Source organism: Cervus canadensis, chromosome 26 (genome assembly GCF_019320065.1).
Source record: "Cervus canadensis isolate Bull #8, Minnesota chromosome 26, ASM1932006v1, whole genome shotgun sequence".
NCBI lineage: Eukaryota > Metazoa > Chordata > Mammalia > Artiodactyla > Cervidae > Cervus > Cervus canadensis.
Window position 1 is genome coordinate 37,809,152 of NC_057411.1, and position 27,900 is coordinate 37,837,051.

The window sequence follows — 27,900 nt, forward strand, 5'->3', positions numbered from 1 at the left end:
CCTCTGAGTTTCAATTCTGCCTTCTGAATCAGTCTTCCTTTTTCTAGGACAGTAGTGTATATTTGCAGCTGAGTGGTTTCTTTCAACCAGCTTTTGTCCTGGCAGTAGAACTGAGGTTGCATCCAACAGCCTCCTTCCATTTTATATTCTTTCTTTTAGTCCAACCTGGCAGTGTTTATGCTGAAACCATTTTCTCAGGAACTTTGGGTTTTATGTGGATTTCACAGGGATTCACTACATTAGACAGAAGTTACACCTGTGAATTTTTATTTTTTTTTTCTTTTCAAAATAATCCTTTTTCTGTCTTTGCCTCCTCCTGAGATGGCTAAGGGAAAACTCTAAAGCTTACCAGAGACCCTTAAAATCTTGACAGGGCCCTCTCTGTGACTGAATCCTCTGACCTTTTGACCTTTCTGAAATTTTAGCAGAAGGTCATTTTTTGTCTATTGTGTTTTTGGCAACCATTTCTGGTTTTTGGCATCTTTTGCTATCTGGAAAGGCTGGGTGCTTTCAGAATTATGTAGTCCTGATTGCTTCCTCTTTAACAGGACTTTCCTCTATTTCTTCTCTCTCTCCTTGCATTTTACTGTAAAGAGCAAGAGTAAACCAGACAGCATATTTGACACTTCTCTTGGAAATCTCCTTCGTATCATATGTCCAGTTTTGTCACTTGGAATTTCTGCTTTCCATATAACTGTAGGACACAATGTCATAAGATTTCTGCCACTATGTAATAAGGATTCCCCTTCCAGTTTCCAATAACGTGTTCCTTGTTTCTTTCTGAGCCCTTACCAACAATATTCAGGTTGAAGTCCAGTCATCTATTAAAAATCTGTTTGAGGCAAATTAGACTTTCTCAAAATTCTTCCAGCTTCTGCTCACTACAGTTCCAAAGCTTCTCCTCCATTTTTAGTCGCTGTTGTAGTGGAATCCCAGGGTCCCCTGGTGACTCAGATTCTAAAAAATCTGCCTGCAACACAGGAGACCTGGGTAGAGAAGATCCCTTGGAGAAGGGAATGGCTACCCACTCCAGTATTCTTGCTTGGAGAATCCCATGGACAGAAGAGCCTGGCGGGCTACAGTCCACAGGGTTGCAGAGTTGGACACAATTAAGCGACCAACACTTTCATTCATAGTGGAATCCCACTTTCAGTTGCTACAAATTTAGCTCACACTTATTACCTTGCACTTCCTGTTTGTCAGGATTCTGGGTACACATGATCCTGTTCCCTTTTTCAGGATTTCACCAGATTGAAATCAGAGTGTCAGCTTGGGAATATGGTATCATCTGAGACTCACAGTCCCATGACACATTCACTGGTTGGTGGTAGAATTCAGTTTCTTGTGATCCTAGGACCATTGTCTTGCTGGTTGTTGGCTGGAGTGTCCCATCAGCTCCTGGAGGCCACTCCCAGCTCCTGGTCTTGTACCTCCCCATAGGCAATTCACAACGTGAAAAGAATGTTGAGGACAATCTCTGAATTCTGCCTGCAGCATTGATTTGTTTATTACAATATGAAAAGCAAATAGGAATTTTTTTCCTTGGACTTTTGTGCCTTGTCGTATTTGTTTCCTTTCCTGGCTATTGTTTATCCTGAGGCATTTGAAGTCTACATTTCTTTTTTCTAAAAATTATTTATTTATTTATGTTGGCTGTGTTGGGTCTTTGCCATTGCTCAGGCTTTTCACTGATTGCAGAGAGCAGGCTTCTCATCGCTGTGGCTTCTCTTGTTGCAGAGCATGGGCTCTAGGTGCTCAGGCTTCAGTAGCAGCACTTGGGCTCAGGGGTCGCGGCTCCTGGGCTCTAGAGCACAGCTCAATAGTTGTGATGCACGAGCTTAGTTGCTCTTGGCATGTGGGATCTTCCCCCATCAAGGATGGAACCCTTGTCTCCTGCATTGGCAGGCAGATTCTTGACCACTGAGCTACCAGGGAAGCCCTGAAGTCTACATTTCTTGAAGACAACCAACCAGTAGGTATTCTAAAGCAGTGATCATAACGAAAGTCAGTGGGTGGAGAGGAGAGGTGATGTAGAAAAACCAAACTTCAAAACTAAAGTTCTGCCATTACATTGTTCTCTGTTGGTACACCCCAGTTGGTGAGGAAAAATCTAACACATGTGAAACTAGAGATTTTCTCCTCAATTTACTTTTCTCCTAGATTTAAATGATCCAGAGAGATGAAAGTGTTCCAGAATTTTTCTTTTGGTTTTTTGAAGCTGTCCTTTGAAAAACAGGGAATAGGCATATATGATTTCTATTTAGATAAGTAGTTGACTTGAGCCAGAGGCCCAGAAAGGCAATTTAGACGTGTGTTTGTTTTAGTTTCTCTTCTCTCACTGGAAAAGTATAATGGAAAAGTTGACAAATATTAAGCTTTCCTCTAACATCAATAAAAATGTTTAGACACATTCTGTTTTCTACCTTGAGGCAATGTACAATGAAAACTTCACTGACATTTATCTCTTTTTCTCCTTAAAATCTCAATTTCTTCTTAGTCTTTTTCTAATTACACTGGGCAGTAACATTTTTCTCTACTATTTGGTTTGTATGTACGCTCTAATGGAAGAGAAATATTCTGGTTTGTTTTTTTTTTTTTAATTAGGGAGATTAGCTTTAAGTCTTTAAGAGATCTAGTTGTGCTTTTGTTGTTTCTGCTTTGTGTACATCTGGCTTGGTGTTGACCATTTTTTTGGGGATTGACAGATAAAAGGTAGAAATAATTTCACATTATTTCAAATGGCCTATAATTTTCATAATTATACTTTCAGGTCTAAATGCTTTAGGAAATTAGAAGTTGAGAGAAAAACAAGAGCTTGCTATCTTGAATAAAGGTTTTTACAAAATTATTGTGTTATATTCTAGCTTGAATAATATAAGCTACACAGCATCTTAGATATGCTTTGGCTGTTTAAGGCAGGGAAAATCTTAGATTTAGCCTAGCCATAGATTTTGATTTCTTTGTCTAACAGATTTTATTTTAATGGGAGAAATTAACTTTAAGATTCCTTCCGCAGGGGATCTTCCCGACCCAGGGATCGAACCCGAATCTTCTGCATATCTGAGCCACCAGGGCTTCCTAACTTTTAGAATAGCAGTCCCCAAACGTTTTGGCACCAGGGACCTGTTTTATGGAAGACAGTTGTGAGGGAGAGGGTGATAAGGCAAGTGATGGGGAGTGGCAGATGAAACTTTTACTCTCTGGCCTGCCACTCACCTCCTGCTGTGTGACCCAGGACCTGTTTTAGAAAAAAAATTTTTTTTCTTTTTAAAGCATGTGTTGCTTGTTGTTGGGGCTTGGTTTCTTCTGGGGAAAAAAATGCAGTTAGCTTCCCAGGACAAAGAAAAGGAATGCTGTCCTGGCTTTGGTCGGGTTTAGTTGGCTTTCTCTTTTTAACAGCTTTATTGAGGCATAACTGACATATAATAGACTATACGTACTGTGTACAGTTTGCTGAGTTTTTGACTTATGTGTGCACCTACCTGTGAACCATCATCACAGTCAGGATAGGGAATGTATCCATTATCCCCAAATGTTTTCTCACGCTTGCTTGTAGTCACTCCCACCTGCCTCTTCATGGGGTAATGCCATCCTTAGGCAACTGAGCTATTTGTCATAACTATAGTTGTCACTTTCTATAATTTTGTACAAGTGTAATTATAAAGCACATACTCTCTCTTTCTCTTTTTTTTTCTTGATCTAGCTTCCTTTACTCAGTATAATTATGCTGAGATTCATGTTGTTGCATGCATCAATATTAGTTCATTCCTTTTATTGCTGATTAATATTCCATTGTGAGAATATACTAAGATCAATTTATCCATTCACTTGTTGACAGTTGCTTGTTTCCAGTTTTTGGCTGTTACAAATAAAGCTGTTGTGAACATTTGTATATAAGTCTTTTTATTTTTATTTTTTTAAAGAAATTGAATGTTTTAAGACGAATTTGAGGATTATAACCTGGAAAGAGCACCTCAGAAAGTTTTGAGAACTGTTCTCTTTGTGTAGATATAAGCTTTCATTTCTTTGGGGTAAATACTTAGGAGTGGGATGGCTGGATCATATAGTAAGTAGGCTTATATTAAACTTTTTATGAAACTGTTAGTTTTCCCAATGGTACCATTTTACATTTGCATGAGTAGTGTGTGAGTTCCAGTTTCTCCAATCCTTGGCTACACTTAGTATGGTCAGTTGTATGGTCAGTTGTTTTTGTTTTAGTCATTCTGATAGCTGTGTGGCAGTAGCTCATTGTTTTAATTTTAATTTTCCTAATGACTATTGAAGTTGACCATCTTTTTGTGCTCATTTGCCATCCATGTATTTTCTTTCTTCAGTGAAACGCCTGTCCAAATCTTTTGTGAATTTGATGTAAAAAATTTGCATTTTTTGTTTTCCTATTTTATTTTGATAGTTTATATATTCTGGGTTATAAATCTTTTATCAATTATGTGATCTGTAAATGTTTTTCCTTTAATCTGTGACTTTTCTTTTTATTCTTTGAACAATTATATTCAAAGAGCAGAAGTTTCATTTTGAGGAAATGTTAACATTTTTTTTTAACTCTTGCCTGAGAGCAACATGTACACGCTGCTATGTTTATTTTTTATCTATGTGTTTTTGGCTGAGCTGGGTCTTCATTGCTGCACAGTGGCTTTCTTTAGCTGTGGAGAGCAAGGGCTACTCTCTAGTCAGTGGTGCATGGGCCTCTCATTGGAGTTGTCTTCTTGTGCAGCACAGGCTCTAGGAGCATGGGCTTCAGTAGATGCGGATGTGCTTTAGGGATTGAACTCCTGTCCCCTGTGTTGGCAGGCAGACTCTTCTTATCCACTGTGCTACCAGGGAAGTTCAAACTCATAACAATTTTTTAATTATAATTTTGATGTATCTAAGAAAAATTTTCCTGATCCAGAATCACAATGATTTTTCTGCTAACTTAAAAAAAAAAAATACATACTGTATATAGCCAAGCTTATTGAAAATTATTTTTAAATGAATATTCTTATTGAATTACAAATTCTGAAACCTAGTTGTTAAGTTTCTAAGGTCAGTTATTTTATTTTACTTGTAGAAAAGATTAGTAGTCACTTTTAGGGGAACTTTTCATTGAGTATATAATCCTATTTTCAAACTTAACTCATTAAAATGCCTCGGTTGTTTTAAACTGCATTCATACAATTAAAAATTGGCTTCTAGAGACTTCCCTGGTTGTCCAGGGGTTAAGACTTGGAGCTTCCACTGCAGAGGGCATGGATTCAATCCCCGAAAATTTTATTTAAAAAATTTTGACTTCTAAAAGTATTTCAGTTGTCTGACTGACTACCCCCCCCAAAAAAAAAATTCTTCTTGAGTACTTAAAGAAGTCTCTAATGAATGGAAACTTGTAAATATGCTAAGATTTAAGGTTTTTTTTATGTTCCAGTGGTATTTGTAGTATTTTATATAAGCCTGAACTTATTTTCTCAGTTGCATTATTTAAATTGGAATCACAAGCAAATCTGTTATTCTGACCTATTTTCCTTAAACAAGATAAACAGCTAAAATACCAAATATGTACAGATACTAATATATGGGCTTTCTTCTCTTAAAATTTTATGAAATTCATTGTAAAATTTCCTGAATTAAAGATGTTTGTAACTTTGGGGATTGCTTTCTCAACTCGCTGTGATTTCTTAATGACCTTAGCTAGTCCTTAGACACAACAATGAGTGTCTCTATGCTCCAAACTAGTGGCACACACAGACCTTTGTTTTATAGTTGCTTTGTTCTTGAAACAGGTACTCTGACAGTCCTGTTTCTTTTTTTTCTTCCCCCAAACTTTGAACTTTTTATTTTATATTGGAGTATAGCCAACTAACAATGTTGTGGTAGTTTCAGGTGAACGGCAAAGGGACTCAGCCAAACATATACATGTATCCGTTCTCCCCCAAACTCCCCTCCCATCTCCAGGCTGGCACATAAGGTTGAGGAAAGTTCCATGTGCTATAGAATAGGTCTTTGTTGGTTATCCATTTTAAATATAGCAGTGTGTACATGACCTTCCCAGAGTCCCTAATTATCCCTTCCCCCCAGCAACCACAACTTCGTTTTCTAAATTTGTGAGTCTCTTTCTGTTTTTAAGTAAGTTCATTTGTATCATTTCTTTTTAGAGTCTGCATATAAAGGATGTCATATGGTATTTCTCCTCCTTTGTCTGACTTACTGCACTCAATATGACACTCTCTAGGTCCATCCATGTTGCTGCCAATGCATTATTCCCTTCTTTTTAATGGCTGAGTAATATTCCACTGTATATATGGACTACATCTTCTTTATCCATTCCTCTGTTGATGAACATTTAGGTTGCTTCCATGTCTTGGCTATTGTAAACAGTGCTGCAGTGATCATTGGGGTGCAAGTATCCTTTCAGATCATGTTCTCTGGATGTATGCCCAGGAGTAGAATTTCATGGTCATATGGTAGCTCAATTTTTAGTTTTTTAAAGAACCTCTGTACTGTTCTCCATAGTGGCTGTACTAATTTACATTCCCATCAATAGTGTAAGAGGGTTCCCTTCTCTCCACACCACTCCAGCGTTTGTTACTTGTGGATTTCCCTCATGGCTCAGCTGGTAAAGAATCCGCCTGCAGTTTGGGAGACCTGGGTTCAATCCCTGGGTTGGGAAGATCCCCTGAAGAAGGGAACGGCTACCCACTCCAGTGTTCTGGTCTGGAGAGTTTCATGGACTGTATAGCCCCTGGAGTCACAAAGAGCTGGACATGACTGAGTGACTTTCACTTTCATTTCATTCTGATTGTTGTGAGGTGATATCTCATTGTAGTCTTGATTTGCATTTCTCTAATAACTCGTTATGTGGAACAGCTTTTCATGTGCCTATTGGCCATCTGTATATCCTCTTTGGAGAAATGTTTATTCATATCTTCTGCCCATTTTTTGTATTATTGTGCAGCTTGTGGGTCACCCACCTGAAGGGTATGAAATTTGATTTTATCATGATTGCACCCCTCCTACCATTTTTCTGCAGCTTCTTCTTTGTCTTTGGACAGGGGTATCTTTTTTTGGTGGGTTCCTGTGTCCTCCTTTCAATGGTTGTTTGATAGCTAGTTGCAATTTTGGTGCTCTCGCAGGAGATGAGCACACATCCTTCTCCTCTGCCACCTGACTGGATTGTTTGTTTGATGCTATTAAGTGTCAAACTGTTTGTAAATTTTGGAAACTAATCCCTTATCAGTCGCATCATTTGCAAATATTTTCTCCCAATCTGTGGGTTGTCTTTTCATTTTGTTTATTGTTTCTTTTGCCGTACAAAACCTTTTGGGTTTAAATAGGTCCTGTTTGTTCATATTTGCTTTTATTTCCATTATTCTGGGAGATGGATTGAAAAAGATGTTGTTGTGATTTACGTCATGGAGTGTTATGCCTATGTTTTCCTCTAGGAGTTTTATAGTGTCTGGTCTCACACTTAGGTCTTTAATCCATTTTGAGCTTATTTTTGTATATGGAGTTAAGAAATGGTCTAATTTCATTTTCTTTTACTTGTGGCTGTTTACTTTGCCCAGCAAAGTTTGTTGAAGAGACTATCTTTCCAACATTGAGTAGTCTTGCCTCCTTTGTCATAGATAAACTGACTGTAGGTGCTTGGGCTTATTTATGGATTTTCTATCCTGTTCCATTGATTTATATTTTTGTTTTTGTGCTGGTACCATACTGTTTTGATGACTGTGGCTTTGTAGTACAGTGTGAAGTTAGGGAGCCTGATTCCTCCAGCTCTATTATTCTTTTTGGAGATTGCTTTGGCTATTCAGTGTCCTTTGTGTCTCCATATAAGTGTTGAGATTTTTTTTGTTCTAGTTCTGTGAAAAATGTCATTAGTAATTTGATCGGGATTGCACTGAATCTGTAGATTGCCTTGGGTAGTATAGTCATTTTGACCATATTGATTCATCCAGTCCATGAACATGGTATATCTTTCCATCTGTTTATGTCTTCTTCAATTTCTTTCATCAGCATCTTATAGTTTTTGGAATACATGTCTTCTGTCTTCTTTGGTAAGTTTATTCTTAGGTATTTTACTCTTTTTAATGCAGTGATAAATAGAATTGCTTCTTAAATGTCTCTTTCTGACTTTTGATTGTTAGTGTATAGGAATGCAACAGATTTCTGTGTATTAACTTTACCAGATTCATTGATGAGTTCTAGTAGTTTTCTGGTAGCATCTTTAGGATCTTCTATGTATAGTATCATGTCATCTGCAGCAGCAATTTAACTTCTTTTCCAGTTTGGGTTCCCTTTACTTCTTTTTCTTCTATGATTCCCTGTGCCTAGGACTTCCAAAACTATGTTGAATAAAACTGGTAAGAGTGGACATTCTAATCTTGTTCCTGATCTTAATGGGAGTGCTTTCAGCTTCTCACCATTAGTATGATCTAGTTGTGGGTTTGTCATTTATGGCCTTTATGTGTTGAGGTATGTACCCTCTATGCCTACTTTCTGGAGAGTTTTAATCATAAATGGTGTCAAATTTTGTCAAAAGCTTTTTCTGCATCTGTTGAGATGATTGTATGGTTTTTACTCTTCAATTTGTTGATGTAGTGTATCATACTGATTGATTTGCAGATGTTGAAAAATCCTTCCATCCCTGGGATGAATCCTACTTGATCATGGTATATGATCTTTTTAATGTATCATTGGATACAAATTGCTAATGTTTTGTTGAGGATTTTTGCATCTATGTTCATCAGTGATATTGGCCTGTAATTTTCTTCTTTTGTGGTATTTTCTCTGGTTTTGATATCAGGGTGATGGTGGCATCATAAAATGAGTTTGGAAGTTTTCCTTCCTCTGCAACTTTCTGAAACAGTTTCACAGTAAGTGTTAACTCGTCTCTAAATGTTTGATAAAATTCACCTGTGAAGCCGTTGGGTCCCAGACTTTGTTGGAAGGTTTTTAGTCATGGTTTCATTTCAGTGCTTGTGATTGGTCTGTTCATATTTTTTATTTCTTCCTGGTTCAATATGGAGACTATCCCTCTCTAAGAATTTGTCCATTTCTTCCAGGTTGGCTGTTTTACTGGCATACAGTTGTTCATAGTAGTCTCTTATGATCCTTGGTGTTTCTGTGTAGTCAGTTGTAACTTCTTTTTCATTTCTAATTTTACTGATTTGGGTCCTCTCCCTTTTTTCTTGAAGGTTCATCAATTTTATCTTTTCAAAGAACCAGCTTTTAGTTTCATTGATCTTTGTGAATGTTTTCTTTGTCTCTATTTCATTTATTTCTGTTCTCATCTTTATGATTTCCTTCCTTCTACTAATTGCCTAAGTTTTGTTTGTTCTTTGTTATCTAGTTGTTTTTGGTGTGAGGTTAGGTTGTTTACTTGAGATTTTTCTTGTTTCTTGAGGTAAGATTGTATTGCTATTAACTTCCCTCTTAGAACTGCTTTTCCTTCATCCCATAAGTTTTGGACTGTTGAGCTTTTGTTTTCATTTGTCTCTGGGTAATGTACTCTTATAGTTCTGTTTCTTTAGAATCTATTTAAATGGTCCTAGTTCATCAGTCAATCCCCAGACAAGTTGTCATATCACTTGAGTGGATTCAAATCTGTTTACTGTTTCATTCTTTTTGGAATGTTTATATGCTTTTATATGTTTCCTATTTGCTGAGTGCCACAAATCCTTCAGGATTAAAATGACATCATTAGAATCTTTTTGTGGCTTTATCCAACTCTGTGGGCACAATATTAAGGTCATGGCAATAATACCTATGTTAACCAAAAACATAATGATGATTCTGATTATTTATTTGATAGTCTTTCCAACAATGTGGTTCTCATGTAGCCTACCACTTTCAAGGATATAAAAGTGAATTTTATGCTTATGTGTATTGTAAAGCAAGACCTTTTTGATAGTAAAATAATGCCAGTCATTTATCTGCACCCCAAGTTATCTCATAATGTGTCCAAAGGAAGCAATTAAAGTAATAAACTCTTTAGAATGTTCATAACTTTTCCCCTCTTAATATTTCTTTTTTCTCTACTTCCTTTTTGTTGCATCCCTCTTCCACTTCTGCATCTCTTTCATTCCCTTTCTTCTCTTTCCTTTCAGAGCTACTGATGTGGAGAGCTATAGTAAAGGTGAATAAAAATAACAGAGAGAGAAATGATGATGATATGCAGTTGCCAAACTTGGTGATGGTAGACAATTTGTAAGCTATAGTTATGTGTTATTTGTTTGAATTTTAGAAAACCACTTTAACATTACGTTATCTTGAGACTGGGTGATTAGAGGGTTGAGGCAGTTTTTTAAAACAGTAAACCTCTTTTCTAGCAAAGTTAATACATTTAAAGTGTCTAATCTCTTGTGTTAGCTAGATGATATTAAGTCCAAAGACATATATTCCTTCTATGTTTTGGTGGGCTAATAAATTCCCACCAGAGATACATATAGCTCTTACACTAAATAGGCAAATTTTAAAATTTTAAAAATTTAAAGAAGATTAATAACATATAAATCAGACCTCACTGAATCAAGCAATAAAGGTATAATTTTTGTAGACAGAAAAAATTCTGTTGTCTGATAGTTACTTTTAATTTTTCTTGTTCTTATTTATGGGAAAATTTTATTTTAAAAACCAATTTCTTTATATCTAGAATAGTTAAATTCATACAGTCAGAAAGTACATTGGTAGATGCCAGGATTTGGGAGAGGGAGTTAGAAGGGAGAATGAGGGGTTAGTGTTTAATGGGGACAGAGTTTCAGTTTAGGAAGGTGAAAAATTCGGAGATGGTTGATGTGAGAGTTGCACAACAACGTGAATGTACCTGGTGCCCCTGAACTGTACAGTTGCTGCTGCTGCTAAGTCGCTTCAGTCGTGTCCGACTCTGTGCGACCCCTTAGACAGCAGCCCACCAGGCTCCGCTGTCCCAGGGATTCTCCAGGCAAGAATACTGGAGTGGGTTGCCATTTCCTTCTCCAATGAACTGTACAGTTAGATATGGTTAAATTAGTATGTTTTATATTAGGTGACTTTTTACAATAAAAAATAATTTTTAAAAACCTATCTCTAAGCTTCCCAGGTGGCTCCGTGGTCAAGAATCCACCTGTCAATGCAGGGGACACGGGTTCCATCCCTGGGTGGGGAAGTTCCCCTGGAGGAGAGCATGACAACTCACTCCAGTACTCTTGCCTGGAGAATCCCATGGACAGAGGAGCCTTCCCTCCCCTACCCGGCCAATAACAGAGTTGCACGCTCCCAGTAGAGCTTACCTCCTCCCCCAGCTCTCTTGTGTGCCCTCTGCTCCCTCTGACTGCTGTCTCAGAGTGATCGCCTAAGCCTTCAGATTCCTCAAGTGTCAAGCTCAAGTCTATGGTGTCCTCCCTACCTCCAGGGAACACATACCAAACACCAAAAGGCCCCTTCTTACCCCCTCCCTCTGGAAGAGGCATGAGAATCAGTACAGCTGTCTTCAAAGAAATTCTCTTCATGCAATTTTCTCCCTACTGTTTATACCCTGTGTGTAGGCTTTAGAGCTATCTAACTGGTTCTCATTCATATTGCTTTGGAACTTTGCTAGTTCCAAAGACTAGTCTTTCTCACAAGTCACGTTGGTATCTGATGGCTAATAGTTATCTTCTGTTGAAATTTCCAATTTAGTATAATGTTTTATGTAGAAGATTATTCAGATACCTTTTAGAAAGGAATGAAGCTTCTATTTTTTTAATTCAATAACTGTGCCATTACTGTGCTATCATATAATAAAGTACACGAGAAACTTTGAGAGTTGGAGGGGAGGGGATCTGAATAAATGATCCCTTTCTTGTTCAAGCTGGAGAAAACCCCTGTGACTTTTTCAAAGCATTGTTTTACATCTTCCCTTTAACCACCACATTGCTCATTTAAGTAGACACCCCTCAAGGCAGACTCTAAGAATTAAATGCTATAGTAAACATGTGAAAAGGAAAGTAATAGGACAAAGCTGGCCTCATGTATATAGAACTGTAGTTGATGTTTTTCCATCTGAGTTAAAGTATCATAAATGTAAATTAAAAGAAAATATTAGGTTTTCTTGATAGCTGAGTAAACAAAGTCAACTTTTATCAGAAAAAGATGTTTATTTTTAAAGCATCTCTTAAAGTTTAATGAAGGATATAATTACAGAAAATAAGTATTTAACATTTTCTACTCCTTCTAGTTTCTTTTCCAAACCCACTGCTTCTGCCTATCAATAGATATACATTATTCTTAATTTAGTTTGGTTAGTGTAGAAATCTCAGTGATCATTACAAAGAGCAATTTTCTTTTCAAGGAAAGTTAATTTAGGAAAACTCATAAAGGAAGATTTTGACTAGCTGCATTTCCCTCTTCCAAAGTGAAAGAAAGGATTATTGAGCTCCATGGAAAATCTTGTTTCATCAGTATATTGCCTACACATTGAATGCTTTAAAAAAAAATTGACCTTACAAAAATGTCACAACAGAGGCACCTTTCTGATTTTCTGTTAATTCAACTTCTATAGTGTTTTAGATTACAAAGCGTGATTACAGGCACAGCTTCTTTGCTTGCCACAGCCACTTCAAAATGGCATTATTGTTACTGTTTTGTTATTATTCCCATGTCACATATGGAAAACTGAAGTTTAGATGTGAAATGACTTTCCCAGGGGCAAATAGTATGTTGGCAGCAAAAGCTGAGTCTAGAAATATTTAAGTTTATTTAGTGCAAAATTATAGTATATTTTTAGAAATAAAGAAATCAGTGAATGGAAAAAAATGTGTCCATCTGATTTCTGACTTTTTCCACCATGGTCATTGGGTCTCCTCTCTATTCTTTTTACCTGGGATGGATAGAATGAAACCTGGAACTCCAGTCTGGTTGCTTTAATTTAATCGTCTGTACTTTTGGTGTCTCTGGTACTTTGAGTCTCTCTTCTCCCATGAAGTAGTCACCACTGTCACCAAATCAGGCTTGGTCTGCTTGCCGCATGACAGGCCAGTAAATCAGGAGAGGAGAAATAGCGACTTTATTTGGGAAGCCAGGCGTCTGAAAAGATGGCAAACCGGCGTCCTCCAGTACCATCTTATCAGGGTCTGGTTGCCAGTTTCTTTTATAAGAGAGGGGGGAGGAGGTGAGGAAGTAGAATTAGAAAGCCATAATTCTTGCAAAATATCTCCTGGGTTGGCCAGCATCAGAAAGGAGATGTGTTAATTTCTTTTGTGCAGTCTTTTACAGGTGGGCAGGGTCAGAATGTCTCCCTGTGAACTGAACAAAGGCACTTTAGCTTAACGTTCAGTCAGAGGGGCGGGACTCCTTGAGGCAGGCCATTGTATATGCTTTTAGCTATAAACAACATCCTTCTAGTGATTATAGTAACAAACAGAACAAAAAGCAAAGGTTAAAGTTAAAGAAACAAATCCAACATGGAATCAGATTTTGTTCTTCCCTGTTACACCACTATGGCCATTCTCCAGGTCTATCTCTGAAGTTGACCGTTTTGGGCTAGGGCATATGGTTGTTTTGAGAGTTCTTTTCCTCTTAACTCCTTTCTGTCTACTACTTGAAGCTGCAGGACTATGTAGTATATATACTGAAGGCCATATTGAGAACTTAGGTGGACAGGGACTTCATAGACTCATTACCGATAGAGAACTTTCACTACTGCAAGTGCAGTAAAGTGGCTAATGTGTAGACCATCTGTTACCTTTGTTTTGTAGGTAATATGCACGTGTCACTAGCTGAGGCCCTGGAAGTTCGGGGTGGACCACTGCAGGAGGAAGAAATATGGGCTGTATTAAATCAAAGTGCCGAAAGCCTCCAAGAGCTATTCAGAAAAGGTAAGTGTGTGTGTGTGTGTGTGTGTGTGTGTGTGTAGGGTCGCAGAAAAGCAGCTACTGTGGCAGACTGTAGAAAGCAGTGCTTTCTTTTATCTCTCTTAGGACTGAAAAAGCTCAGATCTTCTCTGCTTTCACTGGAACATCTTCTGTATGCTAAGCACTGAAAATATCATAGTGATTAAAACTGAAAATCTTGCCTATCTCTCTAGAACTTACAGTCCAGTGTGGAAAATACCTGTTAATAAAATACTTATATAAACAAATGTAAAAAATGCAATCATGACAAGGATTACCAGGGAGGGAAGTCAGTTGACTATGAGAGCCCAGAGTAGGAGGTTTTGACTTGGTGAAGAGGAAGCAAAAGAAGACTTCCTTGTAAAAGTCACCCCTGAGCTTAGACCTGGAAAAGGAAAAGTTAACCAGGCAAGAGGGAGGGAAAAACATTCCTGGCAGAAAGAATTATATGTGCATCCCTGGAATAATGAAAACTGAATAACTAGTATGATGCTGCCTGATGAAGTGGTTACCTGGTGCAAATGGTTGTGTGACATTTTGGAACTAGAAAATTTACAGAGTGAGTCACCGTTTATTTCTTCAAAACCATTTGATACTGTGCTGAAAAGCTCCACACAAAGATGGTGTTTGCCACTTACACCTTATGTCCAACTCTAGTTTAGAATAATAGATAAAGAAACCAAACTTCATCTAAAGAAAGAATTCAACTTTAAAGTTGATTTTAATTAAGTGATCTGAAGTTAAATGGTTCTGTGAAGACCTACAAGACCTTCTAGAATTAACACCAAAAAGAGATGTTCTTTTCATTCATGGGACTGGAATGCAAAATTAGGAAGTCAAGAGATAGCTGGAGTAACAGGCAAGTTAAGCCTTGGAGTATAAAATTAAGTGGGAGCAAAGGCTAACAGAATTTTGCTGGGAGAACACACTGGTCATAGCAAACACCCTCTTCCAACAACACAAGTGATAACTCTACACATGGACATCACCAGATGGTCAATACCAAAATCAGATTGATGATGTTCTTTGCAGCTTAAGATGGAAAAACTCTATACAATCAGCAGAAACAAGACTGGAAGCTGACTATGGCTCAGATCATGAACTCCTTATTGCAAAATTCAGACTTAAATTGAAAGAAATAGGGAAAACCACTAGGCCATTCAGGTATGACCTAAATGAAATCCCTTACATTATACCATGGAAGTGACAAATAAATTCGAGGGATTAGCTCTGATAGAGTGCCTGAAGCACTATGGCTGGAGGTTCATAACACTGTACAGGAGATGGTGATCAAAACCATCCCCAAGTAAAGGAAATGCAGAAAGGCAAAATGGTTGTCTGAGGAAGCCTTACAAGTAGCTGAGAAAAGAAGAGAAGCGAAAGGTAAAGGAGAAAAGTAAAGATTTATCCATCTGAGTGCAGAGTTCCAAGGAATAGCAAGAAGAGATAAGAAAGCCTTCCTAAGTGATCAGTGCGAAGAAATAGAGGAAAGCAATAAAATGGGAAAGAGTAGAGATCTCTTCGAGAAAATTAGAGATACCAAGGGAACATTTCATGCAAAGATGAGCACAATAAAGGACAGAAATGGTATGGACCTAACAGAAGCAGAAGTTATTAAGAGGAGCTGGCAAGAATACACAGAAGAAATATATGAAAAAGATCTCAATGAGCCAGATAACCAATATGGTGTGACCACTCACCTAGAGCCAGACATCCTGGAATGCAAAGTCAAGTGGGCCTTAGGAAGCATCACTGCAAACAAAGCTAGTGGAGGTGATGGAATTCCAGCTGAGCTATTTCAAATCCTAAAAGATGATGCTGTGAAAGTGCTGCACTCAATATGCCAGTAAATTTGGAGAATTCAGCAGTGGCCACAAGACTGGGAAAGGTCAGTTTTCATTCCAATCCCAATGAAAGGCAATGCCAAAGAATGCTCAAACTACTGCATAATTGCACTCATCTTATATGCTAGCAAAGTAATGTTCAAAATTCTCCAAGCAAGTCTTCAGCAGTACATGAGCCAAGAACTTCCAGATGTTCAAGCTGGATTTACAAAAGGCAAAGGAACCAGAGATCAAATTGCCAAAATCCGTTGGATGATAGAAAAAGCAAGTGAACTCCAGAAAAACATCTACTTCTGCTTCATTGACTATGCCATACTCTGTGTGTGGATCTAGGCAAACTGTGGAAAATTCTTTAAGAGATGGGAATACCAGACCACCTGACCTGCATCCTGAGAAATCTGTATGCAGGTCAAGAAGCAACAGTTAGGACCCGACATGGAACAACAGACTGGTTGCAAATTCAGAAAGGAGTACGTCAAGGCTGTATTTTGTCACCCTGCTTATTTAACTCGTATGCAGAGTACATCATGCAAAATGCTGGGCTGGATGAAGCACAAGCTGGAATCAAGATTGCTGGGAGAAGCATCAATAACCTCAGATATGCAGATGACACCGCCCTTATGGCAGAAAGTGAAGAGGAACTAAAGAGCCTGTTGATGAAAGTGAAAGAGGAAAGTGAAAAAGTTGGCTTAAAACTCAACATTCAAAAAGCAAAGATCATGTCATCCAGTCCCATCACTTCATGGCAAATAGATGGAGAAACAATGAAAACAGTGACAGACTTTATTTTCTTGGGCTCCAAAATCACCTCACATGGTGACTGCAGCCATGAAATTAAAAGATGGTTTCTCCTTGAAAGAAAAGCTATGACCAACCTAACAGCATATTAAAAAGAAGAGACGTTATTTTGCTGACAAAGGTATGTGTAGTCAAAGCTATGGTTTTCCCAGTAGTCATGTATGGATGTGAGAGTTGGGACTATAAAGAAACCTGAGCACTGAAGAATTGATGCTTTTGAACTGTGGTGTTGGAGAAGACTCCTGAGAGTCCCTTGGACTGCAGTGAGATCCAATGAGTCCCTCCTAAAGGAAATCAGTCCTGAATATTCATTGGAAGGACTGATGTTGAAGCTGAAGCTCCAATACTTTGGACACCTGATGCGAAGAGGTGACTCACTGGAAAAGACCCTGATGCTGGGAAGGATTCAGGGCAGGAGGAGAAGAGGGTGATAGAGAATGAGATGGTTGGACAGCATACCGACTTGATGGACATGAGTATGAGTAAGCTGCGGGGGATAGTGTAAGACAGGGAAGCTTGGCTTCCTATGGTCCATGGGGTAGCAAAGAGTCAGACATGACTGAGGGACTGAACAACAAAAACAGTTAATTAAGCACAAAAATCATAACAGAAATAGGGGAGGATTTGAGGATAGTCAAAGTTCTCAAAGTGGATCCCTGGAGGGGTAACACCCGTGTCACCTGAAGCCTTGTTAGATATGCAGATACTTAGGCTCACCCTAGATCCACCAAACAGGAAATCCTCTGGGTGGAGGCCCACCTTTTGTGTTTTAGCAAATCTTTAAGGATGTTCTGATGCATGTGTTAAAGTTTGAGGGCCATTATACAGTTGAATTGCTGAAGACCAGGAGCCATGGGAACCTTTTGAAAGGTCTAGAGGTTAGGTGGCTGCTGATTGAGTAAGGAAAGTCAGGAGCACAGAGAAAGAGTGAGGGTAGATGGTGATGCTTTGGTTTTGCTGCTGTCGTTTTCCAATCCAGAGGCAGGAACTTAAAACAAGGTTAGGACCCACCCCATTCTTCTATCCCCTGGAGTAGGAAATGGCCACGCACTCTAGTATTCTTGCCTGGAAAATTCAGTGGGTAGATAGAGGAGCTTAGCAGGTTCAAAGAGTCAGACAATGGCTGAGCAGCTAAGCACAGAAGGACGGTTCTTCTATAACCTAGATATTTGACAATCTTTGATTAGAGTTAGGATTCATTTAAAGGAAATTTATTCCTTTTATCTAACACGACTTACTTAGAACCTAGTTATTTTCAGCGGACCTTGTTTGCTTCATTTTAATTTTTCAGAGAATTTTCAGAAAAGTATTGGCCCTCTGGAGTACGGAGCAGGTAGCTCTACTGCAAAGGTGTTTTTGAAGGAAGGATATGTTGGTGGCATTACTCAGCTAATTAACAACAGTCCATTAATGTTGAAAAAGCATCTCCTACTTGTGAGGTATTGTTTGGAAGATTCCAATAAGTAGAAGGTGTTGCTTGCCCTTAAGGGATACGCACCGAATAGCCAGGTGCATGTGGAAAGTTTACGACTTCAAAAGCAGTGTGCCAGATGTGTGCTAGAGACAGGAAGTCCTAGGGATGTTCAGAGGAGGGAGAAATCATGCCTCTTTTCATTATGCTAATGGGGAGATCACTGCTCTGCCGGTGACTCAGAATATAAAGCATCTGGCACACTGTGAGTACCTAAAGGTTTCCTTCTTTCAAATTTTGTAACATTAATAGAGATTGAAACTTCCCCAGTGGCTCAGACAGTAAAGAATCTGCCTGCGCTGCAGGAGATCTGGGTTCGATCCCTGGGTCGGGAAGATCCCCTGGAGGAGGGAATGGCTCCCCACTCCAGTATTCTTGCCTGGAGAATCCCATGGACAGAGGAGCCTGGTGGGCTACTGTCCTTAGGTTGCAAAGAGTCAGACACGACTGAATAACTAACACTTGCACTTTCAATAGAGATCAAACATCTGAATATTAAGTCCTTGTCATTGAGATGCAGTTATTGCATAACATATTGGCCCATTACAATAAAGAGATTTACTGGATGTATTCATAAAATTAATTGTGAGGCAGCTATATCTTAAACACTGCCCAGTGGGATCTGGTTATCATAAAGCCTTCTGTTCAACTCACAGAATAACATCAGTGATACAGAGAAATTGAATTTGTGTTCTCTGGCAGTCTGGAGATTACCAACTCTTATGATTGCCAGTTGGAATTTTCTAATTATTTGGAGGAAACTCGTGCTTATTTGATTTAGTTTATCTGAAATCTAAGGGCTTCCCACATAGCCCTGTAGTTAAGAATCCACTTGCAATATAGGAGATGTGGGTTCGATCCCTGGGTTGGAAAGATCTCCTGAAGTTGGAAATGGCAACCCCCTCCAGCATTCTTGCCTGGGAAATCCCATGAACAGAGGAGCCTGACAGGCTACAGTCCATGGGATCTCAAAGAGTTGGACACGGCTGAGCGACTCAGCACAGCACATCTGAAAACTCTGGTTTTTCATTCCTTTTATTTGGTGGCACACTGTCTTTTTTTTTTTTTTTTTTTCTTTTTAGCAGTGTCTTCTTGCCACAAGTTCTTCTCCTAACTGTTTTAACAAACTGAAATAAAAATAACTTTTGTTTGCTTATTTTGTGGATGACTGGTGTTTGTCTTGGTAGACACACTTTTGAATAATGCTGAGAACATTATGGGGAACAAAGCAGGTAAAATACAGTGGTCTCCAAGAAATTTGTTTTTTTATATTGTGTTTTCTCCTCTAAATTTTCTTTGTCCTTTTGTGTCTGTTATGTAATCTTAGTTCTTATGGATTTTTTTCCCTTTATTTTGTTGAACTTGTATGTTGCTACTGTGTCTTTTTCAGTGCAAATTGACATTCCTATTAGTATAAATAAAGGCTGAAAATAAGCATTTTTACTGGGGGATTATTGAACATAAGGTCAAGAAAATTATTTCTTCATGTTCTTGAGACTCCTAGTAATTTGAGTCCTTTTTAAAAACAAAACTGTTGTGGTAAATATTTATAGAATAATGATATCTAAGCATGACCTTGTTGAAAGATACAATATTCAAATGTGATTCCAAACATCTTGATGATGGTGATGATGATAAGTGGTTCTTTTGTTATAAGTTCCTTAGTGTTACTGTCTTGTGAATATTAAAACAAGATCAGTGTGATTACTTTTTAGAGTTTTTTGAGATTTTTGTCACAGCCTTGCCACATGATCTAGTTTTTGTAATATCCTGTAGGATATTTGTGGGAATTTGAAAAGAATGTGTTTTTTCTATTTCTAAGGTATAACTTAAGCTTGTTAGATGTTTGTGCTTTTGAATTTTTTTCTATATCCTTATTGCTTGGCATTCTTGCTCTGTCAAATTCTTAGGGAAAGTTTAAAATTTTCACTATAATGATGTTTTTGTCTGTCTTCTTATTTCATGTTTTTGTGCTATTTTATGATACATATAATGGCTGATGACTAATTTAAATGGACTGGATCTTTTTTCACTGTAAAATAAACTTCCCCCTCTCCCATTTTTACTACTCATCGCCTAAAATCCTATCCCTCTGCTCTTAATAGTGTCACCTCTTCTTCCTTGCCATTTACCTAGTATGTTTTTTATCCTTCCTTAATTTTCAAATAATTTGTATTGTAACTTACTTAGATAGCACTTGTAAATAATAAGATAGCTGAATTTTACCTTTTTGCCTCAGTAATTTCTTAATTAGGAAATTAAATGTGGCCATGGAAATAAAAGTTCTGGAGGAATTTCATAATCAGAGATCCACTTGTATCATGACTTCTAATTATATATATATTTCTCAGTTCATCTTATTAATTGATTGGGAAAGCTTATATCTGAAAATATATACATACTTAAGATTTTAGCTTTTACATCATGGATGAACTCATGCAGGGGCTCATGATAATTAAATTCTGGATAATTAAAAAAAAACTGTTCTCACATGCATTCTGGATAATCTTTAGAAATGAAATTGTTGCTGTGTTGGAAGTTTTAGCTTACAGTTACAAATTCTGATAAAGATGACTTATCCTTTTTTCTTTTATGAATCATACATTCAATGTCATATCTAAGAAATCTTTGTCCAACTCAGAGTCACAATTAGTGTCTCTTATACTTTCTTTGGGCTTCCTTGGCGGCTCAGTGGTAAATAACTCATCTGCCAATGCAGGAGGCACGGGTTTGATCCCTAGGTCAGGAAGATCCCTTGGGGAAGGAAATGGCAACCCCCTCCGGGTATAGCCTGGGAAATCCCATGGACAGAGGAGCCTGGAGGGCTGCAGTCCATGGGGTCACAATAGAGTCAGATATAACAGTAACTAAACAACAACATGCTTTCTTCTAGAACTTTTATACTTCTAAGAATCAAAATTTTTTCTGCATCTACTGAAACATATGGCTTTGATTCTTTAGTGTGTAATAAAGAAATAAAAGCAAAAATAAGCAAAAGGGACCTAATCAAATACTCATAAGCTTTTGCAAAACAAGGGAAGTAATAAATAAAAGTAAAAAGACAACCTTTGGACTGAGAAAATATTTGCAAATGATGTGACTGACAAGAGCTTAATTTCCAAAATACACAAACAGCTTATACAACCTAATTTAAAAATGACCAACCTAAATAGACATTTCTCCAAAAAAGGCATTCAGTTCAGTTCTATTCAGTCATTCAGTCATGTCTGACTCTTTGCAACCCCATGGACTGCAGCATGCCAGGCTTCCCTGTCCATCACCAACTCCTGGAGCTTAACTCAAACTCATGTCCATCGAGTCAGTGATGCCATCCAACCATCTCATCCTCTGTTGTCCCCTTCTCCTCCTGCCTTCAATCTTTCCCAGAATCAGGGTCTTTTCAGTTCTTCACATTAGGTGGCCAAAGTACTGGAGTTTCAGCTTCAGCATTGGGCCTTCCAATGAATATTCAGTAGTAATTTCCTTTAGGATTGATTGGTTGGATCTTCTTGCAGGTCAAGGGACTCTCAAGAGTCTTCTCTAACACCACGGTTTGAAAGCATCAATTCTTCGGTGCTCAGCTTTCTTTATAGTCCCAACTTTCACATCCATACATGACTACTGGAAAAACCATAGCTTTGACTGGATGGACCTTTGTTGGCAATGTCTCAGCTTTTTAATGCTGTCTAGGTTTGTCACAGCTTTTCTTTCAAGGAGCAAGCGTCTTTTAATTTCATGGCTGCAGTCATCATCTGCAATGATTTTGGAGCTGCCAAAAATAAAAGTCTCTCACTGTTTCCACTGTTTCCCCATCTATTTGTCGTGAAGTGATGAGACCAGATGCCATGATCTTAGTTTTCTGAATGTTGAGTTTTAAGCCAGCTTTGTCACTCTCCTTTTTCACTTTCATCAAGAGGCTCTTTAGTTCTTCTTTGCTTTTTGCCATAAGTGGTTACATCTGCATATCTGATATTTCTCCCAGCAATCTTGATTCCAGCTTGTGCTTCATCCAGCCTGGCATTTCGCATGATGTACTCTGCATATAAGTTAAGTAAGCAGGGTGACAATATGCAGCCTTGACGTACTCCTTTCCTAATTTGGAACCAGCCTGTTGTTCGATGTCCAGTTCTAATTGTTGCTTCTTGACCTGCATACAGATTGCTCAGGAGGCAAGTCAGGTGGTTTGCTATTTCCATCTCTTTAAGAATTTTCCCCAGTTTGTTGTGATCCACACAGTCAAAGGCTTTGGCATAGTCAATAAGGCAGAAGACATACAGATGGCCAAAGACATATGAAAGCATGCTCAACATCACTAATTATTAAGAAACACAAATCAAAACTACAATGAGATACCACCTCACACCAGTCAGAATGGCTATGATTAAAAATTCTATAAGTAACAACTGATGGAGAAAGTATGGAGTACAGGGAACACTTTGCACTGTTGGTGGGAATGTGAATTGGTACAGCCACTATCAGAACAGTATGGATGTTCCTCAAAAAACTAAAAATTGCCATATGATCCTGCAGTCCCACTCCTGGGCATATGTTTGGAAGAAGCTCTGATTCAAAAAAATACACATGCTCCAATGTTCATAGCTGCACTATTTACAATAGCCAAGCAACCTAGGTGTCCATTGACAGATGAATGGGTAAAAAATGTGATACATGTGTATACATGCATACAAATACACACACAATAAAATATTACTCAGCCATAAAAGAAGAATGAAATAATGCCATTTACAGCCCCATGGATGGACCTGGAGATGATCCATCTTAATCACCTGGGGATGATTTAGCAAAGTGAGTCAGAAAGAAAAAGACAAATGCCATACAATATGACTTATATACGGAACCTAAAATATGACACAGACAAGTCTATGAAACAGAAACAGATCCACAGACATGGAGAACAGACTTGTGGTTGCAAGAGGAGCGGGGAGGTGGAGGGCTTGGATGGGGAGTTTGGGACTAGCAGGTACAAACTGTTGTATATAGAATGGATACACAACAAGGTCTTACTGTGTTGCACAGGGAACTATATTCAGTATCTTGTAATAAACCACAATGGAAAAGAATGTATACATATATATATAATAGTGAATCACTTTGTTATACCCCAAAAACTAATGTAACATTGTAAATCAACTATGTTTCAGTAAAAAATAAATAGATAAAATAAAAATACTCTAAATTTGAAACTTAATCCCTCAGTTATGTTAGTCACATTTAAGTTCTTAAAAGCCATTTGTGGCTGTGCGTGCCTGCTCAGTTGCTCACTCATGTCCAACTCTTTGCAACCCTATGGACTGTAGCCCACCAGGTTTCTCTGTCTATGGGATTTTTCCAGCAAGAATGATGAAAGTGTTTCCTCCTCTAGGGGATCTTCCCAACCCAGAGTTCAAATCCACCTCTCCTGCATTGCATGTGGATTCTTTACCACTGAGCCAGCACGGCTTCCAGTGAGTCACCTGGGAGACCAGGTTTGATCCCTGTGTTAGGAAGATCCCCTGGAGAAGGCAGTGGCAACCTGCTCTGGTATTCTGGTGTGGGTAACTCCATGGACAGAGGAACCTGATGGGCTACAGTCCATGGGGTTGCAAAAGAGTTGAAGATGACTTAGTGACTGAACAGCAATAGCCGTGATATGTGGCTGTCAGTTCAGTTCAGTTGCTCAGCTGTGTACTATTCTATGCAACCCTGTGGCTAGTGGCTACTAAAATATGCAGTTAGAATTTAATGTCCTACTAAACTGAGGTTCAAGAAAAGGGAATTCCCTAGTGGTCCAGTGGTTAAGAGTTGGGTCAGGGAACTCAAGTGGCGTGAGTCCACATGCCACAACTACTGAGCCCTTGCGCCACAGCTAAGACCCAACACAGCCAAATAAATAAATATTTTTTTAAAAGAGAAAAATGTCTCTCCTTTTTGTCCACATTTTCAGGCAAAAACTCAAGTGTATTTACCATCAGCAAAGCCTCACTGAGCAAATTGCTAAAAGGTGTATTTCAGGATGTAAGAAATTTAATTCAGAAGGAAGAAGAAAGCTTCAAGGATTGAAAGCAAATTAGTCAACTTGATAATAATTCTAAATAAACATTGGCTGTATGAAACATCCATCATGATGTCAAATTTAACATTATAAATAAAATAGTAAGACTTAGACTTGGATAGATGGTAGGAGTAAAACAGCGTACAAGTTTGATTCTATTTATGAGAATGGTTGGTTTCTTGACCTTAAAGTTTGTAATGGTAATCACAAAACAAAAATAGAAAAAATGTGGAACTTCCAATCTGGTGGAATCAAAGGAGAGTAAGTAACTCAGTGCTTGAAAAGGGGGACAAAGTACTGAGATTCAAACTGACTTACTGGTTGGGTTTGTTTCTTTAAGCCTTTATAAGAAATATGGAAAGTTTTGTGGATTAAAAGCTTTTGAGTAAATCTTTATGTAGTCTCTGCAGCTTTTAAAAGACCAAAGCCTAACTTGTCTCTCTATATTACATTCCTAATTATTTACATTCATAATTTTCTTGATTAACAGGGTTTACTAGTTGTCTTTGACATGCTATGTCTTGTCCTGCCTTCATAAAGCCAGAATGAACAGGTTCTTCAAGTTAAATGTGTTTGAACCAGATACAATTACCCCATATGTTCCCTGGAAACAAACTATTAAAACCTGAAATTAATTTAGTATCTAGCATTCTTAAAATGAATAATGTGGGTTAGCAAGTGTATAAGGCCCTTGTATTAAACCATCCCTCCTCCACAACTATTGTCAATATACTGTGTTTTGATTTGAAATTCTTTCGACTCTAGATGTGAAAAACAGGCCATTTTATGAACTTAAAGAGTCGTACATTTAGGATGAAATCAGCTACAGGTCATGCTCTCTAGCCCCCTCTTTGCTGACAAATATAAATTTACTATATTTTTTGTTTTAATTCAATACAAGAATTTTTTCAGTCAGGTATAGTTGGCAGCATTATTCTTAATTGTGCTGTCTAATGAATTTTATAAATGTGCATAATCGTGTAACCACAGCCTCGATTGTTTCTAGCACCCCAGGAGGTTTCTCTCCTGCTTCCTCTTAATCAGTTCTTGGTTACCAAGAGTAATCAACATTATGACATAAATAAGTTTTTAAAAATCTAATTTTAAGCATCCTATAAATAGAATCATGCAGTGTGGACTCTTTTGTGTCTGACTTCTTTCACTCAACATTTTGACAGAGGTTTTTCCACATTATGTACTAAACTTTTTGAGGAAAACATTTTGCAATTCTCACATTTCTTTTCTCAAATAAAGAAATTAGGAGGCTTTATGCTTGTATCATTTAGTGACAAATAAAGATTTTTTCTGTGTTGGGGTGATGTGTACCAGTCATGATTAATATTTTTATAAGAAATAGATTCTAATATTTCTTTTTGAAAAATAGATGTTTACCATTTAAATAAGCCTCCTCCCTCCTTTCCCTTTGAAAAGGAAAATTTCTTTCAAATAGGAGGGTGATCATCTAAAGAGCCACAGAGAATAGCATTAGTGAGCATAAAATATTTTTTATAAGTAGCTACAGATCATGCTTATATGGAATCATGTCACCACAAATAAAGCCAGTTCCTCTCTGAAACACTATATATTTCCTTCCACTGCAGACTGAATATACAGTAATCTTAATTGACCCTTTCATCTAGTTCTTCAAAAATAAAATAAATGACAGTCACCCTTGAAATTATTGGTTTTTCAGTCTTTGTATAAATTCCAGGTCCTTCAAACCTAAAGAGAAGTTGCAGAGTTCATCTTTTAAATTTTGTGTTCTTTTTTCCTCCTGGCTTTATGCAAATAGCAAGGGTAGAAGATCTTTAACCTGAAACTTTGTATTGGCTGGAAACCCCAAAACCTGCTCCTGTGTAAAGGGCCTTTACTGTACAACTTACATCTATTGCTGATTTCTTCAGTTATGGTTTATTTTGTCTGGCAAAACAGTGCAGCAGTTGTGTGATCTACAAAGGCTGTCGTGAAGTTGTCAGGTGGCAGCACAAGCACCAGCGCTTTAAGCAGCTTAGCACTTAGTTCCAAGATTGCATAGACAAAATTGCTAAACTCGCAATAAAAATCATTTTTAAATAGATTTTACCATTCAGGATTAACATTTTTACAACTGTTGAATGGAATATTCAAATAAGATATGACTTGTGCATTTTAAGAAAGAAACCACCTTCACGCAAATGTGTCTTTTGGAAGTCTACAGCCTAAAATAACACAGACATAAGAAATAGTTTTGCTCTCAAAGTTTAAGCTCTCCTTGGGGAAATAAAAATTGGTATTAATCCCAGGATCTTTTCCATGTACTGGTTGTGTGCTTAATACCACATTGACATTTCAGACAGGGTAGAAGAGATCAAAGTGGCTCACCCCAAGCCTTGAACAAATACAACGTAGATATTCACTGGCTGTAAGCAAGTATCAGAAAAGAAGCAAAGTGCATCAGAAGTTCATTTGTAGTTTGCTTTCCTTTGGGAACAAGATAGAAAAAAGTCAAATAAAGATAATTTTATTAGCTGCATAAGGCAGTTTATTTCTAAGTTCTCAATGACATCCTCAGTTCCGTGCCATTTATTCAGCTTCCTCCTTATAAATAGAGAAGAGCTATTTAAGCCTCACTTCTAGTCTAAAATTATTTCTAATAGTCATTATGCCTTTCTAAATCAAAGTGACTTTATTATAATTTGATAAAAATAGTTACTTGTAAAACTTTCTGGCTTACCATATCTTTTATTAAATGCCTCATTTGTGGCTTTATAGGAGAAGGCAATGGCAACCCACTCCAGTACTCTTGCCTGGAAAATCCCATGGACGGGGGAGCCTGGTAGGCTGCAGTCCATGGGGTCACTAAGAGTCAGACACGACTGAGTGACTTTACTTTCATGCATTGGAGAAGGAAATAGCACCCCACTCCAGTGTTCTTGCCTGGAGAATTCCCAGGGACGGGGGAGCCTGGTGGGCTGCTGTCTATGGGGTCGCACAGAGTCGGACACGACTGAAGCGACTTAGCAGCAGCAGCAGCAAGTGAAAAAAAAATTTGAGCATTAAGGAAGGATATAAAGTCATACATATTCTATCCCATGGTATCCTTAGTAATAGTTAATTGACATAGAAATGGAGCCATGTGCAAGGTCAAGTTGCAACTTACTTGAGCTATGATACCATTTTATTGACTCTAATAAGGGCGTTGGTTCTTATTTGTCTGTTGGGTAGATTGATGTGCCCATCTGAATCCCCAGGAAGCTTTTGGAAAGTACTGTGTAGAATCCTGTGCCCAGTCTCCAGAATTCACACAAAAATCCTGTGTATTACGAAAGAGAAGGCCTCTGTGATTTCTCAGTTACCCCAAAGCCCTCAAAATCGAAGACTTTGTGACTGTTTGTCAAAAAAGCTGACACTTCATTTCCTCACACTTGAAAATGTAACTGCAAGTAATAAAGATTGGAGAATAAAAAGAAGATGCAGAGTTAGAGTTCTTGATGTTCAAAAGTTGAAAGAAAACTTTTCTTTATAATAGTCAAAATAATTTTTATTTTTGTGATCTGCAAAATATAAATTAAGTTGTTGTCAGAGAGCAGGGCAGAAGGATGTTTTTAAGACGTTGGACTGGTGGTCTAGAGTTAGCATTGTAAACAAATTCATATTAAGTATTGCAGTTACCTTATCATAATGTTATTATACCTGATTTTTTGGAAATTCATATTTCCTATTCTTAAGCCTCTTATATTCTAGAAGAAGTATGTGAAACAGTTACAAAAGCATTATGTTGAGTATTCTGGCATATAATTTTGAGGTGTGCAGTTTTTATTGATGAGGATAAAGAAGGTTGGTGGGAAAGGTGAACGCTGAAGAAAAATGAGAGAGGGGAAAGTTAATATGCTAAAGGAACAACATGAGCAGTTTCTT

General features: G+C 37.8%; 1 protein-coding gene across 10 annotated transcripts in view; it reads left to right on the top strand.

Moving 5' to 3' along the window:
* Positions 1-27,900, top strand: part of PTPN13 (protein tyrosine phosphatase non-receptor type 13) — a 209,870-nt gene that overhangs the window by 34,714 nt on the left and 147,256 nt on the right. For all 10 annotated transcript variants that reach the window (XM_043448301.1, XM_043448303.1, XM_043448309.1 and 7 more), the window contains exon 2: positions 13,704-13,823. In XM_043448301.1, the coding sequence (XP_043304236.1) occupies positions 13,709-13,823 (115 nt within the window). In that variant the 5' untranslated portion in view covers positions 13,704-13,708. The remainder of the gene's footprint in view (positions 1-13,703; positions 13,824-27,900) is intronic.